The sequence below is a fragment of the Otolemur garnettii genome, unplaced genomic scaffold (assembly GCF_000181295.1).
Source record: "Otolemur garnettii isolate 467f Iridium unplaced genomic scaffold, OtoGar3 scaffold00088, whole genome shotgun sequence".
NCBI classification, from domain to species: domain Eukaryota; kingdom Metazoa; phylum Chordata; class Mammalia; order Primates; family Galagidae; genus Otolemur; species Otolemur garnettii.
In genome coordinates this window covers 3,053,807-3,075,123 of record NW_003852483.1, presented here as the reverse complement: position 1 = coordinate 3,075,123, position 21,317 = coordinate 3,053,807, and the positions used below count along the sequence as shown (strand labels likewise).

Here is a 21,317-nt window from a genome sequence, read left to right as displayed (position 1 = left end):
ATCTTTCCTTCTGGAAATTTCTAAACCGTTAACCTCAGAGATCTTTCATTTTTGAAGTAAAATCACAGGGGTTCATTTTCAAGAGGACTTACCTGGTGATTTGTGTTCTTGTACTGAAGTCAAGAGACCGCATGGAGCGTAGAACTTCAATGCACCCCAAGTACTGCAAGGGGAAAAAATGAGGATCATTAGCCCTGAGAACTGAGATGAAGAGACAATTCTTCATTAAAGAATCAACTGTGGATGGAAAATATTCTGGGGAGAACAGTATTACAATAAAAAAATACACATTTTTAAAATACAGCATAGAAGCTATTTATATAACATCTACATTATATTAGGTATTATAAGTAATCTAGAAATGATTTAAAGTATACAGGAGGATATGGGTAGGTTACATGCAAATGCTATGCCATTTGCTATCAAGGACTTGATCATTATGAATTTTAGTATTCTTGAGGGTTTTGGTACTCGGCCTCCAAGGATATCAAGGGATGACTGTATTTATATGAATAACATGATTAACAATAAATCGTTATGCAAATAACCACATCAACTACTGCAGAGTTAGGTGAAAACCGTGACCATATTGCTGGGTTACATGAATATCACCACCACTGTCAACAATTTTTACAAATACAACTATATTCAACATTGCACAGTTATAAAAAAAACACTACCACCAGCAACATTGCAGAGTTATATGAATATATCACCACCACTATTAGAAAGTTATGTCACTGCTATCAACAGCTTATAACCTCAGAGATGTGTGGGCACACTGCCACCACCATTGCAGGTTAGGTGAGTACTACTACCAATAGCATAGAATTTTGTGGATACCACAACCACCACCATACAAATACCACTACTATTGTCACTGAGATATGTGAAGGGTACAACCAACTTTAAAGAATTCTTGCCACATTTAATAGCATCATAGAGTTATATGACTGCCACAACTATTATTATGGAGTTACTCGAATATCTCAACTACTGTGCCAGTGTTAAGAGAATACCACCCCCAGTGAAGTTATTTGAATTTCACCAACAACAACATAGTAGTCATAAGTCGTATACCAATACCATGACTGGCACCACAATTATGCCAGTGCTTCTGCCATCATTGGTGCAAGGTTTTGTGAATATCACAACCACCAGCATTACAAAGTTATGTGAATATCCTGACCAAAGACACAGATTTACATGAATACCACCAGTGATATGCTATGTCACTATCATCACAGAGTCATGTAAATACCATGACCAGTAACCACGAATGTCACTATCATCACAGAGTCATGTAAATACCATGACCAAGTTCTAAAGTTCTATGAATAATACCATCATCATTATCACAAGATATATTGAATAATGCCACAAATGTGGCTCAAGCATGCAAATCCATGAAAAGCTACAGGTGCTGGCAAGGGTGCGGAGAGAAGGGAATACTTATACACTGGTGGTGGGAATGCAAACTAACACAGCCTTTCTGGAATGAAGTATGGAGAATCTTCAAAGAGCTAAAAGTGGACCTTCTATTTGATCCCACAATACCATTAAGTGGCATCTGCCCAAAAGGAAAAAAAAAAAACATTTTACCACAAGGACATTTGCACTAGAATGTTTATTGTAGTTTAATTGACAATCACTGAAATGTGGAAGGCATCTAAGTGCCAATTAACTCATGAGTAGATGAATAAACGATGGTATGTGTGTACCATGAAACACTATTCAGCCATAAAGAAAGATGGAGACTTTACATTTTTGTATTTACCTGGATGGATCTGAAGACCATCCTCCTAAGTATCATAGAATGGAAAAGCAAGTATTTAAGGGTCTCAATTCTAATATGAAACTAGTAGATGAACAAATACATGCCCACATGAAAGAAAAATACAATTAAATTCAAGAAAGCGGGGGGGGGAGGAGAAAAGGGAAAAGGTAGGGGGCAAAGGGACTTAGTGTGCTCCCACCTAACAGGCACAACATAGGGGTACATGGCACACCTTCTGGGTAAAGGGCTCAACTATAACTTGGACTTTACCTAACAAATGCAAACAGTGTAACCTAATCATATGTACTCTTACACTAATCTGAAATTTTAAAAAAATAATAATAATTGGAAAAAAATTACACCATTCTGGAGTAACAAATTATGAGGTCAACCATATAGGAACAGTTCAATCTTATAATCAAATAAAACTTACTCTAGTTAACCTATCATAAGCAAAGAAAAAAGAACTATGTAAATGTCCACTATCATAGGAATAACAACCAACATTGCAGAGTTACGTAAATATGATTATAACCAACATCACAAAGTTTGGGGATTGTGTCCTGCTCCTCTGTCATGGGGTTGTGTTAAGATGGCAATCCATGCCACAGGCCAATGTGAACACCACTGTGTATAACACAGTTACGTGGTTAACACCACTGCAGTCACAGAATTATGTAAATAATACTGCCACTTCCCTCACAGAGTGATGTGTAGGCCAGGCCTACCTTCCCAGATTGATCCTTACCATCAACCCTACATTTGCCAAGTATGTGAACACCACCACCAAATTCCCAGTGTTGAATCACCCTCCAAGAGGGTGTAGCAATCTGTCCTTCTACCACTAGTATATAAGCAAGCATGTTGGTCTCTGTCCTTCACGACACTGAACAGCCATTAGTCTTTTGGATCTTTGTCAATGATGGACAAAAGTAACTCATTTTGTTTTAATTTGGATTTCTTTCATCTCGAATAAGATTATTTTTGTCACTTGTTTATTGATCATTTGCATTTCTTTTCCTGCTAATTATTGCCCAGTTTTATATCACATTCTTTCTCTTTTTCTTACAGATTAGTGGTATATTAACCTCTTATTCAATCATTTTTCTTTTCATAGTTTCTACATTTTACCTATCAAAAATTATTACTGTAATAATTATTTAGGTTGGTGCAAAAATCATTGTGGTTTGGGGCTATGAATTTTAAATTATTATAACTGGGCTCAAACACATCTTTATTAAACAAAATAGGAACCATTACAATAAACACATCATTGCCAATGAGAAATAGGTCCCTTTGTAGCATAAAAATCTGTGCTTTAGGATTTGACAAACTTGTTGAAAGCATTTTCTGCATCTTCCTGGTTTCAGAAGCGTTTTCTCTGAGAAAAATTGTAGAGATGCTCGAAGAAGTGGTAGTTGGTTGGTGAGAGATCAAGTGAATATGGTGGATGAGGCAAAAGTTCATAGCTCAATTTATTCAACATCTGAAGTGTTGGTTGTGCAAACATGCAGTCAGGCATTGTCATAGAGAACTGGGCCCTTTCTGTTGCCAATCCTGGCTGCAGGCATTGCAGTCCTCCTTGCATGTCATCGATTTGCTGAGCAGACTTCTCAGATGTAATAGTTTCCCCAGGATTCAGAAAGCTATACTGGATCAGACTGGCAGCAGACCACCAAACAGTGACTGTGATCTTTTGGGGGTGCAAGTTTGTCTTGGGAAGTGCTTGGAGGTTTCTCTTGGTCCAGCTGCTTAGCTGGTCATCACTGGTTGATGAATGAAATACACATTTCATTGCATGTCACAATCTGATAGAGAAATGGTTTGTTGTTGTTGCACAGAATAAGAGAATATGACACTTGAGAATTACAATTGTTCTGATTTTCAGTCAGCCCATGAGGCACACACTTATTGAGCTTTTCACCTTTCCAAATGGCTTCAAATACCAAATGACCATAGAATGGTCAACACTGAGTTCTTCAGCAATTTCTCATGTAGTTGCTAGAGGATCAGCTTAAATGATTGCTTTCAATTGGTCATTGTCAATTTCCAATGACTGGCAACCATAATCCCCATCTTTAAGGCTCTTGTTTCCTTTGCAAAACTTCTTCAACCACCGCTGCACCAGTGGTTCATTAGCCATTCCTGGGCCAAGTGCATTGTTAATGTTGTGAGTTATTTCCATTGCTTTCCAACCCATTTTGAAATTGCATTAGAAAATCGCTTGAATTTGTTTTTTGTCTAACATTTCCATAGTCCAAACTAAATATAAAATAAATAGTAAGTAATAAGTCATTAGCTAAAAACTATAAAGCAAGAAATGTGTATTAAAAATATGTGTAACATAACCACATTCATTTAAGAATGTATTCCAGTATCAAACAGCAAATTTCAACAATGCAAAAACCACAATTACTTTTGCACCAGCCTATACTATAATCACAGGTGTCAATCATTTTCTGTATAGCTTCTAAGCATCCTGTATTGCTTAAGGTCTTCTTGACCCCAACTTCATACAAATATTTTCCTAAATTTTATTTTAACAATATTTATTTATTCATTTATGCATTCATTTTTTATTTAATATTTTTCATTCAGCTTTTCAATCTATTTGGAATTTATTTGTCTACATAGGATATGGGAGAAGTTGTAACATTTGGCCTCCAGATGGACTGTTAGTCGTATCAGTGCCATTTATTTACCAATTCACCCATTTCTTCTTGAATTGATATGCTGATTTTGTGTTGTATTAAATTCCTATTTCTGTGTGGACCTTTATCTGAACTCTATTCTGTTATACTTCGTTCATCAATACCTGTCTCTTGTATGTATTTTTCCTTAAGAACTTTAAAGTCATTTTGTGAAGTTCCCCTACCCATGAAGAACTGTTTGGATTCTGATTGACATTACAGATTATATTTTTCCTTTTCTTCTTCAGGTACTCTGTGCCATTTTTTTAAACTTTTGGTCATCACTGGGAGTGAGGGTTTGATTTTTCCATTCCATGTCTACATGGCTTTTGTTAGCAAAGAGAAACATCAATCGATTTAGGGTAAAAATAGAAAACTCAATCAGCGGGCTCCAGAGATGTACAACCAGAAGAATTATGAAAGCAGGGCAATGGAGCCCAGAAAAACTCCTACTGCCAAAGAGGCTGAAACACAAACAAAAGTGTAAAATCTTAGAGTTTAGATACATCTGCCTCATAGGAATTCCAGAAAAAGAAAATTAAAAAATAGAGGGGAAGAAGTCAAGAACAAATAAAATTAACTGTTTCGTATTAGAAAAAGAAGAGTGTTCATATTTCAAGGCTCTCAGAAGAAATGCAAAAAAAAAAAAAAAAAGACCCCCTCATGAACATGTGGTGGCCTAATTTCAGTACAAAAGGATTAAGAGAGAAACCTTCTAAAAACTTTCCAAGATGGGAGAAGAAAAATAAACCAAGAAGTTACTTATAAAGGAAAGAGACTTGGAGTATCCTTAACATTCTCTTTCAGCACCAGATACAAGAAGACAAAATAACATCATCAAAATTCTGAAGAAGAGAAGTACTGAGCCAAGAACCTTTATCCACCCAAACTAGCATCCAAGTGGGAGGGCAAAGTGAGGACTTAGAGAGAAATCCACCCACAGATACTCTCTGAAAGAACCTGTACAGGAAAACAATGAGTGCAGAAGAGAGGAGGATGTGGGCTTCAAGAAACCATGAGAAGGAAGGAATGAACAAAAATTACAGGTACACCACATGCCTTAATCATTATTGATGCATAGCTTAAATAGATATGCTTTATGATGATGGGGAACTAATCTCTCAGAAGATCTCAACATGGAAGGTAAACAGACATAAAGGAAAGGTGGTAGAGGAAAGGGAAAAGCACACCAAGGGCTGCTATGTTTTGTAGGGGTAAGTCCAGAACTCATTAATTTTAAGTAGCACTGCAAAAATACAAGTTTACATGCATGTGTAAAAGAATTATAAACCACCATCAAAAGAAGGAGAGAATGAATGACCTCCAAATCACTACAGAGCAGCTGGTAAAAATAGGGGGTAAAAATAGAAAATGCACAAATGAAAGGCAAAGAAAAAAATGCAAGCGTCAGTAACTGGCCCAAACACCTCAGTAATCACAGTAATCATGAATGGATTAAGCCTGCCAGTTAAAGGTCAAAGCCTTTAACCCTGGCTAAAAATATGTGTGTATGAAATAAAGTGGAGAATTAAAAACAAACAAAATACTATGGAGATAAAACACATTCTATAACAGGTAAATTTGAACAAAAGATAATAGGGATATAATGGGGGAAGTATGTCATTTACAAGAGCAAAAAAGAAAAAGCATGAAATAAATTTAACATGAAATATGGAAAAGCAAAGTGAAGAAAGTTTTAATGAAGGATTTATAAATAAAAGGTAACCCACCTGTATGGAAAGACATACCATGCTTTCTGGGTTGGAAGATTTAACATAAAAGGCATGCTAATTCCTTCCCACATTAATCTAGAATTTTACTCTGATGAACATTAAAGTCCCAACAGGACTTTTCCCCCAGAACTTGGTAAGTTAATTCATCATTTTTTCATAATAAAAAATGCTACTTAAGAACACAAAGAAATTTCAAGAGAAGATAAAAATGAAAAAGAACAGTGAAAATTACATGATATTGACATATGTAGAGATAAGCACCCCATGCTCAGACATGGCAGTTCGCTTCAATGTGCTCCCCCCAGGAGACTGATTCTGAGAAAGAGTTCTTCAAAGATTGAGCTTCTGCACCTGCCTATAGATATGCAGAAATATGCAGAAAAACTCTCTTTAGAAGAGATCCTGGAGAATCAGGCCGGGGTCGCAGCTGGAAGCGCAAACACATGTCCTCCAGCATTGGGTTCTGTTCTCTGTCTTCTTCCTTCGTTAACATTATAATCTCTAGTTTCGGTTTGGGCCAGCAAGAACAGACAGTCAGTCTCCTTTATGTTTTTACTCTAAACAAAATCAATTGTATATGTGTTCCTCAGCCTTCACACTGAATTGTAATCTTAATGGTAACTTCCTAATGTTACTTCACTTCTTTGTATCTATGTTAAATTCTTACTGAATGTTTGAAAGTATATAAGAGAATCAGTAAAGTTAGGCTTGGTCGCTGACTTGAGCGAGTCTCGACTTCCCTTCAAATCAATCATCTTGTCTGCAGTTCCTTTTCCCTGCATCTCCAATCAGAGGCTCCGAGAACACTTTCAGACATAGGAATAGGCAAATCATGACAGGAAGTAAAGCAGAGGCCAGGAGAAAGAACACACATAACTGTGGAGATCACTGAGGAAAAGATGAGCCAGCCAATAAACCTGATGATGTGATTAGCCATACAGTGACAAAAAAGTATCTAGACAACCCAGCCCAGGGCTATTGAGTGTGGCTGCACAAGGCGTGTGTCACACACTGTAGTATAGGAATAGCATGCCGTCCCTCATATGCCCAGCTTACCCCATTCACTAAAATAAAACCTAACAGGCTTAAAGAGCTAAAGCTAAGAAACAAAACCATAAAGACAGTCAAGCAACTGGAGAATAACATTTTTAAAACAAGATCTAAAACTCAAAGGCCATAAGTGAACTCATGAAATAATTTCTGTAGAACAAAACAAACGACATAAATACCATGAAAAGGCCATTGAAAGACAGAAAAATGCAATAATTTAATTAAAGAAATTTAAAATTCAGGGTACTCAAAGTTTTTCTATGGGTCATGAAGCCCATCAACTCAATAGAAAAATTGGGCAAAAGATACAAACAGGAAATTCACAAAAGAAGAAAGACAATCTGTAAAGACTATGATCAAAGAAATTAACACTGAGGGAGAAATAATTTTTCACCCAGCAGAATGGCCAAAGTTAGTGAGGACACAAGGAAAATGGGACTTCTCACATATTCTTGGAGCAAAAGTAATTTGGTGAAACCTTCTTGGAGAACAATTTGGAAGTATCTCTGGATACGAAAAACATGCTTGCCCCTGAGCCACTAATTTTATGTGTAGGCCCCTATTCATGTATTAGTGCATGAAATTATATGTGCAAAGGTATTCATCACTTCATTTTCTGTACAGAATGCAATTCTGGGTTTGAGGCTATAATCCTAAGAGATACAATTGTAAATGCTGTAATTTCAAATGCTAAAACCCCAAAAGATCAAAATCCCCAAAATATAATTCTGTGAAAAATAATTTAAAAATTATTTTAAAGTCATTTATTTATATTTTAGAAGTGCATTTCTGAAGAAACATAAAAACAAGACAGAATACTTCATAGCCCACTTTGTACAATAAAATAGGCAATTTATAGACTTAATGCAATCCTCATTAAAATACCAGTGTCATACTTTGAAGAACTTGAAAAAAATTGTTCTTAGTTTCATATGGAACTAGAGAAAAATCCAGGTAGCCAATGCAATTCTATGAAATAAGAACAAATCTGGAGGCAACACATTACCAGACTTCGGGTTATACTACAAGTCTATAGTGAGCAAAACAGCATGGTAGTGGCACACAAGTAGGGACATAGATCTATGAGACAGAACAGAGAATCTAGAGATCAAACTAGTCTCATATCACTATCTGATCTTCAATAAATCAAACAAAAGCATACACTGGAAAAAAGAATTCCTATTCAATAAATGGTGCTGGGAGACCTGATTAGCCATGTGTAAAAGAGTGAAGCAAGACCACCACCTCTCGCCATTTACAAAAATTAACTCACAATGGATAAAAGATTTAAATATACAACATGAAACTACAAATACCCTAGAAGAAAGTGTGGACAAAACTCTGGATCTTATCAGCCAAGGAAAAGAATATTTGAAGAAAAACCCATTGGTAATCACAGCAACAATAAAAATAAGTAAATGAAACTTGATCAAGTTTCTGCACAGCTAAAGACACAATCAACAAAGCACTGAGTCAACCTCCAGAAGGGGAGAAGATAGTCACATGTCAGGAATCTGACAAAAGGATAATAAACAGAATCTACAAAGAACACAAGCAAATCAACAAGAGTAAACAACCCCATTCATAACTGGCAAGAGGCATGAACAGAATCTTTTCTCATGAGACAAATAGCCAACAAACATGAAAAAGTGCTCATCATCCCTAATCGTCAGAGAAATACAAATCAAAACCACTTTGAGGTATCACCTAACCTCAGTGAGAACGGCCCACATCATAAAGCCTGAAGCCGCAGTTGCTGGTGTAGGTGCAGAGAAAGTGAAACACTCATGCACTATTGGTAGGACTGCAAACTAGTATAGCCTTTATGGAAAGAAGTATAGAGACTCCTCAAAGAACTAAAAGTGGACCTTCCATTTGATCCCACAATTCCATCACTAGGTATCTACTCAAGAGAAAAAAGTCATTTTACCATAAGGACATTTGCACTGAGTGTTTATCACACTCAGTTCAAAATTACAAAGATGTGAAAACAACCCAAGTGCCCATCAACCCATGAATAGATTAATAAACTGTGGTATATGTACACTATGGAATCTTATTCAGCCACATAAAACATGGAGACTTTGTATCTTTTGTATTTACCTGGAAGGATTTAGAGAACCTTCTCCTAAGTATCACAAGAATGGAAAATAAAGCATCATACATAATCAATCCTAAATTGAAACTAGTAGATTAATAACTACAGACCCACATGAGAGAAAAACTCAATTAAATTAAAAAAAGGGAAGGGTGCTGGGTAAGTTCCCATCTAGTGGGTACAATGTACAGATATAGGCCACACTTCCTTCTTGAGTGAAGGACAGAATTATATCTCAGACTTTACAAGCAAGCAATGTAACCTAATCATATGTACCCTGATAGCAATCTGAAATTAAAAATATATACATATAAACATGACAGAACACTTCACAGCCCACCTTACACAATAAAATAGGCAATCATAATATACATATTTTTGCAAGCTAAATGCTCAGGTGTACTAACAATATTCTCACCAGTATAACAGTTATGATCAAACAAGTTTTAAAAAAAAAAAAAAAAAGAGCCTCTTCACCTGCAGCTCAGCAGCTAGGGCAACAGCCACATACACTGGAGTTGGTGGGTTCAAATCCAGCCCAGGCCTGCCCAACAACAATGACAACTACAACCAAAAAAGAACCAAGCGTTGTGATGGGTGCCTGTAGTCCCAGCTACTTGGGAGGCTGAGGCAAGAGAATTGCTTAAGACCAAGAGTTTGAGGTTGCTGTGAGCTGTGATGCCACAGCACTCTACCCAGGGTGACATAGTGAGACTCTGTCTCAAAAAAAAAAAAGGACCTTTAACTGTGCCCACCTAAAATACCTTGATAGACAACCTAAGTCTTTTGATAACTGTGATCAAATGTGATGGGTCGCCGCCACATATGTAGCCGCCTAAAGAGCTGGGATCTCAAGAAATGTTACCTTTCTGGAGAATGCAATGAGCACTTGCACCTGCATACGATGCTCGACACAATGTGTAGGCATTTCCCTGCCCACTTCATGACCTCCGTCACAAGGCAAAGCTCTGCTCCTGGGTTATTGTCTACAATTGTCACCCAGACATGGCAAGTCATGCTTCTGTGGCTCCAGAAGCACCCTTTGAACCATCACAGCCCCCAGTCATGGAGGGCCTTAGTCCCAGTGTCTAAAGCAATTCAGAAATCTTCAAGGAAAAATTCCTTTGCAAGACCCGCGAGAATCCAGTGGTACCCATAGGTTGCATAGGTTGCCTGGGCATAGAGTCCCCCTTTCTACGGTCTCCACTGCTTCCACCCAGGCCACTGGCAGCACTCCCAGCTAATGATGCGTTCATGGACTGCTGTCCAGGGCTTCAGGGTCATGGCCATCTTGATGGGTCTGGCTGCATTCACTGTGAAGTCTTGACCCTGAGCCCAAAAGTCTGTCCTTGAAAGCTTTCTGAGAGATTATTCCAAGACCCAGGAGCAACCACTAGCCCTACCATGGAACACACTCCCTCTTTTCCTCCGACAGGCCCCTGTGTCACTAGAAGAGGAGGTAGCTGATTATGTGAGATTTGTTTCTGAAATCCCAGAGTCTGTTCAGTTTGGATTCTGCATATTTGAGCCACACTTCCTTCACTCCCTATTTAATAAACTCTAATTTACTTAAAATTCTTTCTCAAATGCAGACGTACAAAAGGGATACATCCTCATTTACTGAGGGTATTTTAGCATTTTACATACACTGAGACTGCTTACACACAAAGTCAACATTGTGATAACACAACTTTCAGGGAGTCAAATTTGCACCCAAAACATGCATAAAATAAATAGAACTCACTAAAATCTTTACAAAATGTATACTTGCAGTATTGGAAGTGATGCCAAAATAAAATACATAGCATAGTAAATTGTAAAAATTAATGTTGACAATTTAAAATAGTATGAGAAAAAAATAGAAAAAAAAAGGTTAATAAAAAAGAACTTTAAAACCTAAAAGGAACATTAGATATACAAAAAAAGGTATTACAGAGATAAATTACAGCACAGAGGTAGTCCATAAGAGCTGGCTAAGTTTCATGATCATATACATATAAAATATTTTAGAGACAGGGTGTGGCTGTTTGTTACATCGGCTGAAGCAAAGTGGCTTTTCATAGGCACGATTATGGTGCACAACAGCCTCAAACTACCGGGCTCAAGTGATTCTCCCACCTCAGACTCCTAAGCAGTTGGAGCTGCAGGTGTGTACCACCATGCCTAGCTCATAATTTGAAGTCTTTCATCATGGTAAGTGGCTGCCTTTTTTCTTTCAGGGCATGGCTTTCCCTATGAATGAATATGTTCCTATTCATTTTCTATGTGGCACTGCTCTTTTTAACATGCTTCCATAATTTGATATGCACCAACATGAGCATTCCCTATTGAATTTTCCCATTGTCGGTACCATTCCACCGGGTTATTGTGGGTACATAGAACTCCAATCTGCATGCACTCATATACAGACCACAAATTTGGAGGAAACAATACTAGTGACTGAACAGCAATATTGTTGTATAAGTCTCTTCTTATCCTACCATGCACATAATTATTCTTGAACCACTCAGTAACTTCACTGGCTTCTCCAGGAAAATGCAACTTTAATTCATTAAAAGTTCCCAGAATTTCATCAGCAAGAAGGATGCCAATGCAGACAAATGACTCATGTTTTAAAATGAAGTTTTCGTCATTGCCATATCTCATAGCCAATCTACTCATCTGAATTTTCTGCCAAATGCATTGGGCTGAATAGGAAAAAATAAACTTTATTGGTGATAACACCTTGAAATTCACTTTTGGGGAAAGCAAGTCACACATCAGTCTAAAATCACAGGGAGAGGACCAACCAAGGGTGTGAACTCAAGGAGGCTTGACTCAGTAGGCCCCTCTGGAGATACACAGGCATAGAAAGGAGGCAAGGATGGGCCACATGCTGCCAGGGTAGTGGGTGGGGTGAAAGTAGGAATGGCAGGAAGAAGGCCTTTTACCTCTGAATACTTCTGTTTAAACATTTTCAACAGAAATGCCCTCCCATACTACTTACACAATACCTTAATAATGAAAAACTAAAAATACTTTCCATCACACACACAAAAAGCCATGCTTGACAAAATTAGACCTTCAAGGTATACTCAGAATTAGTTATAAAGTGACCAACAATGTCCAGTGACTTTAATTGCAAGGTATCTGGAACCTGCCTCCTCAACAATCCTCTTGACAGTCTCTTATTCTCATGTTGCCCTGCTGGAGGGAGAGGGAGTGTGTGAGAGCAGCCTGCCCCCTGCCCCTGCCAGTCCTCAGGGAGGACTCATCCATACCTCTCACTGGACCCCACTTCCCAGGCCCCAGAGACTGGTCAGGGATGGGTGGTCCCAGCTGGGCCTGCGAATCATAGTCCTGGCGTGTTTTCTAGAACTGTCCAAGCACTCGTCTAGGAGGGACAAAATCAACCCAGCCAGAACACCTGACATTGCCCCATCCTCCTGCTCCTCAGTCACCAAACCTTTCTAGCCAGAGAGGCTAGGAGAATTTATGATTAATTAACCCTGGTAATTTCTACTCTCAGACATTCCTAGAGACATCTTCTGAAGTCCATTTGGAATTACAGCATACCTAGGCCTGTTGATTTCATCCATACTAGACCTGAAAAAAAATCTAATATAATGTAAATATTTTATTAGTAGTATACTGAGTAATTTAACTTTTGGGATTCTGGTACTGGGCAAAAAGGTGTCTCTTAAATGACTTTAAAATATTTAGCAATCATTAAATTGTAGCTATTAATAGCATAAGCATTTGCTTGTTAATTACATATAAAAATCTCCTGCATCATTCATGTCATCAATTAATAAATATGTATCTGCACCTGATAGGATATTCTGATAGAGAGAAACTGGTTATCTCAAATTGGCTTCAAAACTGTAGAATTTACTACTCATGCCTATGAAAGCTATCACATGGGACAGCAAAAGAAAGTGTTGAAGCCAGGATTCAAGATGAATTGCTGGGAAATCAAAGAAGGGAACCACAGAGCACCATGCATGGGAGCTGCTGTGCAAGGTCGGCTGTGCTAGGGAAAAAGGACAAAGGCAGGGGCCCCCATCTCGCCTTAATCTTGCCTGTGATTGCTCACATTGAGGAAGGGGACCATCCTATCAACCTACCAGTGAGAACTTAGTGTGCCCACTACAAAAGGATGAAGAGGACGCTCTATCCCACAGGCCTAACAACAGGTACAACAGACTCTTGAAGGTGACCTAGAACAGCCTTAAAACTATCAAGTCATTAGCTTAAATCTACATAGCAGTCCACACACCCTCCATGGGCTCTCAGAGAGGCTCATGGGAGGTCCACACGCACAATAAGCCTCTGGTTCCAAGGTAACCTCTAAACAACAAGGTAGGCCTGATCAGAGAGTTTAAAAGAGTGTGCCATAACCCAGGCCTCTTTGGTCTTTTGAGGTGACAATGGAGGCAGGTTTGCTGTCTATGGCAAACATATCTTGATCTATAAAGCTTCTTACTCTGTAAACCTGTCTTTCTCTTCCTCAATAAACTTTGTTTCATCCTTGCCTTACTTTGGGGTATGTGGTCATTCTTCAGCCAAGAGTACCCCAAGAACTGAGAACACAGGCAGCTTCCTGCAACTCTGATATTTTAGAGATAGCTGACTCAAAACCCGATATGATCAATGCTATATCTTGGTTCTTCCAAGATTCCAATAATGTTAACTTAGTTTAGCCTAAAGCTCTAAGTTCAGCCTAAAGTTTACTCCCTACATAGTAAACTGTAGACTAACTGGGTGTATAAAGAGACTGCAAACTACTCTCGCAAGTCTCCACCAATCACAGGTGGCCAATTGTTCAAATTGTATTCAAATAAAACAAAGGACAAACTACCACCCACCCAGCTGTTGGTATACATCACTTCGGTTGTTTGTGTGTCACTTTCCTTTTTCTGTCCATGGTGTTATAAACCACGTGGCATCCCTGGAGGCTCTCTAAACCTATTCTGGTTCTGTGGGCTGCCCAATTCAGGAATTACTCTTTCCTTACTTAAACTCTGTTAAATTTAATTTGTCTGAAGTTTTTCTTTCAACAATAGTTTTAAGCTCTGTTTTTTTAGTGTTGTTTAAAAGATTACGTCTCCTTGAACAGCAGTTTTCATAGATGAGGACAGGAATGATGGTGCCTTCCCCCTGGCATATCATATGGCTCAAGAGAAATCAACGTTATTATTTGCCTACTTTAGGTCAGGTTTTCAATATCACCTTGATTGTACACGTGGCCAAGAGTTCAGCTACAGTTTACACTGACTAAAAAGGGCTTAAGCTTCAAGGTGTTCTATTTCTTCAAATTCAAGATTACTTTGAGGATCCCAGAACATTATGACTTTTTGACTCTTTCTGTTTCTTACAAGAAACCTTGGGCACACAGCTCCTGAATAGAGAATCAAAAACATCCCAAATGTTTAAAAAAAAAAAAAATCGATGGCACAATGGTGGTGGGTAAACTTAGTGAAAACTCAAGTTCTCAACATTAAAAAAAAATGTCCAATCACATTTCTAAAAGCTTTCATTGGGAAACAGAAGAATATGGGGAAACAGCACTGTTATTAAAAATAATTACAGAATAAAATTAGCTCTCTGAATGAGAAATGTTAAAAGCAGAAACATCTAAGGGGTGGATACAGAGTTCCTGTAACAAAAATGAGAATGTCACTGATAGAATAAACTAAGCCAGCTTGTTAAAGGATTCAAAGGAATAACGGAGGTGTGTGTAGGCAAGAAATCAGAACCATCAGAGAAGAGCTGCAACTTACAAAGGCCCTAAAAGAAAACTCAATTCAATGGGAGCAAAAGGAAAATAACTGAAACATGTTGCTCCCTCAATACCTAAGAAGAAAAGGATAGCAGACAGTAGCAAGAAGACAAAAGTCATTATTTTGTAAAGAGACTCTTGACAAAGACCTTCTGCAACTGTGAGTCTGAGCAAGCTGCATATGCACAGAAAAGGCAGGAAGCCAAACAAGAGTTGGGAAAAGATTAGTCATAGATAAGTCACCTTCTGCCATCTCAGAGGTATACAGAGACCTAGAAGTGAGGGTGACAGCAGATCCCTCCTTCCACCTGGGAGTCTGGAAGAGTTAAGGAGGTTGGGGCACACATTTCTGGAGCCAGAACTAAAAACACATGCAGTGAGAGTAAGATGGAGTCAGGAAGGGTCAGGCAGACAGGACACATCTGATCTGGTCGGTTTAGGTCCTGCCTGACCTTCACTTCCTGTCTCCCATTCTTAACAGTTTTGTAAATTTAGCTCCCACTCTAAAGACGGCTGTCTTGAGTAGTTTAGATGGATTGATTTAGGAGACTAAATTTGAATTGGAATGTTGTAAGAGATCACTGAGTTATGTTGATTATTATCTAAAATGAGGGTTAATGTGATTTTTGCTTTGAACTGTTATGTATAAAACTGTAGTTTTGGAAATGGAAGAACAGAACAATCTTAGAGAGGCTACTCTCACTGTTCTCCAGAGTCCTGGCCTTCTGACTAAGTTTGGTGGATCCATCCCTGTCTCTGCATATTGGCTGACAGTGACAGGCAGCCATACCTGCTCTGTCTGGTAACAGAATTGTTGAAGGTTTCACAGGATCTGGGAAGTTAGAGACAGAAGGACCAGGGTACAAGCACAAGAGACAATTCTCATGTTCTTGAGTCATCGAAGACATGGGCAGAAGGAAACAGCTTTCAGTGCTCAATCAACACAGCCACTGAATATGATCCCACTCTTGCCTGTTACTTGTAACCTTGACCCAAGAAGCAAAGGCAGGGTTAAAGTGTCAAGGTGCTTTGTCAACTGCAAAGTAATACTCACTTAAAATATATATATCTCACTCTTCAGGTTAGAAGGAGGTACTGTTAAGCTCTTAGGCCATGGGTCATGTCTGGACCTCATCAAAGTATGCTGCACCCTTCCTGGGGATCTTGGGGTGGCAGTGTGATTTGTCTTTCAAGCCCTAGTGTTTGCTCTTCAAGATCATGGACTGATCATGAGTTTTCATGAGAATCCATCCATAAAAGGTTTTATTTAAAGAAAGATGAAGTATAGCTTGAAATTCCAAAAACCTGAGGGAGAAATAACAGGGGAAGTCATCGTAAAGTGTGTGTGTGTGTGTGTGTGTGTGTGTGATACATGCAGACTAAAGATCTGCAAAGAGAAGCACCAAACTGGGAACTGCACTGACCACTTAGAAAGACTATGGTGCCTCATGTGGTTAAGAGCGACTTTGCTTTTCACTCTATGTATGTCTTACTGTGTTACATCTTTATGTCAGGAATGCATTGGTATATTACCTATGCAGTTACACATAAATACTTTGCTAAAGAGCCAATAAAAGAAACTTAACCCTTGCTTCACACAAGTGTTCTCAACTTGAACATGCATTAGAATCCCCTGGAAAGGCTTGGTAAACACAGATTACTAGGCCCCACTCCAGAATTTCTGAGTCACAGATTGTCGGTCAGAGGTCTGATACTAATGCTCTGGTCAGAGGCCACACCTTGAGAAACAGTGCCTCAAAGAGGCAGAATCTTGAATATGCAGGAGCAAGGATTAGCTCCCAGACTACCTCACATTAGACCCTGACTCTTGACCTTAAACTTGTGTTGACCAGGGGTATCTTGCATAGTGTAAAGGGGACTTATTTTTTGACCATTTTAAAAAATACATATTTGCTAGATGTTTAAATATAATATCAACGTACCCCCAAATTCTAAAGCTATACTTACTGCATTTTCCATAGTCAGCAAGTATTTATTGCCCTGTTGCTTACAAAAAATTACGTAACGAGACTCCTTGGTCTCGATGCAGTATCTGCCTGAGATGCAGACTTCTGATGTGGACTCCACTCTCCAGGTGGCTGAATGCCCTCTCACTCCATGACATATGGGGCTGGCAAGAACATATCCTTTCCCTAACAACAGCATCATTCTAAAGCACAAGTAGGTCTAACTAGCCCAAGTAAATCAGAAAGAAAATTATATATATTATGATGGAGAATTTTTTTTTTCTGTTTAGAAAACTACTGAAGCTTCTGGATGATGTTGACAACATGCGTGCCCACAGCAGCACCCCCTTCTCCCTCCATCCCTGGTAGTACAGAAGGGTTGTAAAGAGTAAGTGCATCCTTAATAATGATGGAAAACAGAAGAAGGGGCATGTTGGTGGACCAATTGTGTAGAGACATCTGGCAAAGAGAGGAAGTCAATCAGAGTAGGACTGAAGAGGGAGATGGCAAACACTGGGCACGCATCCAAGAACTGAGGCACAGAAAGCACCAAGAAGAACTAAATTGACAGCCACCAAAAGAATGCCCTGTCCTGAGAGACTTCATTCTGCTTCCTGACAGTCATTTACAAAGGGGGAGTATGACCACAATGTGATCCACATTGTGGTATTACAGTTATCAATACAGTATTACAGTTATCAATACCACCCTTAGAGATGATGCACAGCTCCCAAAACAACATCACTGCTACACAACACAGGAGTAAATGGACCTTGGGGAATCAACCACAATGAACACTAAACAGCACAAGTGGACAAAGAAATGAGTAAGAGAAAATGTAAGAGACATGGAAGACAGACAGTCCAACAACACCCATCAGATATAAGATGCAGAAGTAAGAATACATGGAGGGGTAATAGAACTTTTCCAGAACTGAAACCCAAGGGCTCATTCCAAAAGTTGCATCAGGTGCTAAAGAAAATTTTAAAAATAAATGAACAAAAAAACCTCTCACTTCTGGATGCAAAATCAGAACAACAATGATAATGAAGAGAAAAGTCTAAAAGGTTCAGGGCAACCTGGGCAACATGGCAAGACCCTGTCTCTAAAAATTTTTTAAATTTTTAAAAATTAGCCAGTGTAATGGTATACAGTTGTAGTCCCAACTACATGGGAGGCTCAGGTGAGAGGATCACTTGAACCCAAAAGGCTGAGGCTGCAGTAAGCTATGATTGCATCACTGTACTCCAGCCTAGCCTGGGCAACAGAGGAGGAAAGAATGATATCCAACAGTGTGAATGTACTTACTACCAATGAACTTACACTAAAGATGGTTGTAATAGTAAAATTTTATGTTATGTATATTTTAAAACTTAACATATATACTAATTTTTTTAAAGAAATAGTAGATGGGCATCAGACTTCTCATTGCATCTTTAGACACAAAAGACCATGAAGCAACATCTTCAAAATTCTGAGGGAAAATAATTTTTGAACCTAGACTTTGACACCCAGCTAAACTATACTTCAGGGGTGAGGAGCAAGTAGACAACATTTTCACACATGTGTAGATTCAGAAATCTTACCACCCAGAAACTCTCTCTGAAATAATTAACAGAGGCTATATAAGCAAGAAGAATCTCAAGAATGGAAGAAAAAGTATCCAATGTACTCAGCCCTACTATGAAACTAATTTATAGCTTTCATATGAAAGCTATAACCCAATTATAGCCCAAAATATGGGGAAAAGGGAAAAGGAGGGAAGGGGAGCGGGGAGGATGGGTGGAGGGAGGGTAATTGGTGGGACTACACCTATGGTGCATCTTACAAGGGTGCATGTGAAACTTTCTAAATGTAGAATATAAATGTCTTAACACAATAACTAAGAAAATGCCACGAAGGCTATGTTAACCAGTTTGATGAAAATATTTCAACTTGTATATAAAACCAGCACACTGTATCCCATGACTGCATTAATGTACACAGCTATGATTTAATTAAAAAAATAAACAAATAAAATGTCATTTTTTAAAAAAGAATTAATATAAATCCAAGAAAAAGAACTGGAAAGCAAGAAGCAGTCTTGAATAATTAATAAAATTAATTGAGTCTAAACAAGCATTGGGCTTATGTTTTAACATGGTAGTGATCTGAAAGTAAAATCTCATGTCCACAGGGGAGGAGGAATCAGCATGGGAGAGGGAGACCCGCTGTGAGGAAAATGACAGGAGGCTGAGGCTCTATTTTCCTTTAGCTGGAATCCTGATTAACTTCAAACAACAGAACTAATACTGAAAAGATACTAGTTTAAATTTGTGCATTAAAATTTAAGGTCATTTGAAGTGGCAAAAGTGCGAATGAAATGTGATCAACTTCATCACTCATCAGGCTGATGCATATCTAAACCACATCACAGGCTGGGCATGGTGGCTCACACCTGTAATCCCAGGAGTCTAGGAGGTCAAGGCAGGTAGATTGCTTTAGCTCAGGAGTTCAAGACCAGTCTGAGGAAGAGTGAGACTCCATCTCTAAAAATACCAGACGTTGTGGTAGGCACCTGTAGTCCCAGCTACTCAGGAGGCTGAAGCAAGAGGATCACTCGAGCCCAAGAGTTTGAGGTTGCTGTGAGCTATGACGCCTTGAGGGTGACAAAGTGAGACTCTGTCTCAAAAACAAATAAATGAACAAACAAGAACAACAACAGAAACCCAACCATATCCCACACTCTATGCACCCCTCAGAATATCAGGTGCGGCTGAGGATGGGGAGAAACAGGGAGTCTATCCACTGCTGGCCAGAGTGTAAATTGGGGTAAACACTTTGGAAAACTGCTTGGTGTTTTCCTACAAAGCTAAATACGTGCCTGCCCTATGACCCAGCAATTCCACTCTGGGAGAAATGAACCCAATAGCCACCAAGAGAAATGTACAAAATACTCATAGTAGCAGTATTCACAATCGCCTTGAACTGAAAAAAGAAGGAAATACTCATCAACAATGTAACAGATACACGGTGCTATTACACGGTGCTATATTCAGGAGACAGAATATCACACAGAAATGAGAAAGGAAGAACCTCAGCTGCACACGACAGCTTATCTCTGTAATTGGCAAAGAAGAAACTTCAACCGTTATTTGTTATTCATTCAGCAAATGTTGCCCAAGCCCCAATCTGTGTCAGACACTCATCTGGGCACTGAGTAGGGCGCAGTGAACAAGAGAAGTGGCATCCTGTACTCACCGAGGCTTCCTTCTGGTCAGGAAGGTAGGTAATAAATAAAGGCCTTACTAATCAGCCTGGCCACCCCTACCTTGTGCGTTTTGAGCCAACTCCCCACCCACACTCCTGCCAAACCAAATTTTTCACAGCCATCCTGTCCCTTCACACATCCTGTGTCTGCATATGCAGCTCCTCCTGCCTGGATCGCTTCTGCCCTTCTTTCCCTGCCCCCTTCCCCTTCTCCATTTCTCAGACCCAAATCCTTACTGTTGCACACCAAATATCACGTTACCAAGAAACCCCTCCTTACCCTGCAAGAAAACCCTTCCTTCTCTCCCAAGAGAATTCTCCATGTTCTAGTAACGTTGACAGCTTCACCAGCTCGCCTTTTCCACCTTTTATCGTAACATAGAGCTTGGCACAGGGAATACAGGAAAGCCGTGCTGCCAAAACTCAAAATAGAGAAAGTGCAAACCTTTACCAGGGCTGTCTGGTGCTGCCCTTGCTCCCTCCTTGTCGATACCCCGACACCCAGCTTGCCTCCAAAATGTCACGCCCATGCCCAGACACCCAGCACAGGCTCCAGGACCCACGCACACATTCTGCCACTCAGAATCAGCAGGCTGTGCCTTTGTTCCTCTGGGCGCTCCCAAGGCCTCACGTGCAATGGGCGCAAAACTAGTGTTTGTTGAATGTATTCACCAAAGGCTCGCGAAGTTAAACACAACTTTTGACAGCTCTCCAGCAATTAGGACTAGAAAGCTGATAAAACTTCATTTGAAAATGCAGGAATCTCACGAATCATAATTTTTCATTAACATTTTATTTTACTTATTAGCACCAATTTGTATTGGTTTGCTATTTGTAACGTACTTGAACATTCTCCAGGTTTCTCTGAAAATATTCGGGAATTTAGGTATGTCGCTGTTAAATAAATAGGCCTTTCCCTCAGCTGCATGAATCCAAGCAAATGTCTGAGAGCTCGTACACTGCAGCTCAAGAGCAATGAGGGAGAAGTAGGG

General features: G+C 39.2%; 1 protein-coding gene across 2 annotated transcripts in view; it reads right to left on the bottom strand.

Annotated features, from left to right (window-relative positions):
* SHC3 (SHC adaptor protein 3) overlaps positions 1-21,317 on the bottom strand; it is a 159,793-nt gene that overhangs the window by 107,683 nt on the left and 30,793 nt on the right. For both annotated transcript variants that reach the window (XM_012808351.1, XM_023516251.1), the window contains exon 2: positions 93-163. In XM_012808351.1, coding sequence (XP_012663805.1) covers positions 93-163 — 71 coding nt within the window. The remainder of the gene's footprint in view (positions 1-92; positions 164-21,317) is intronic.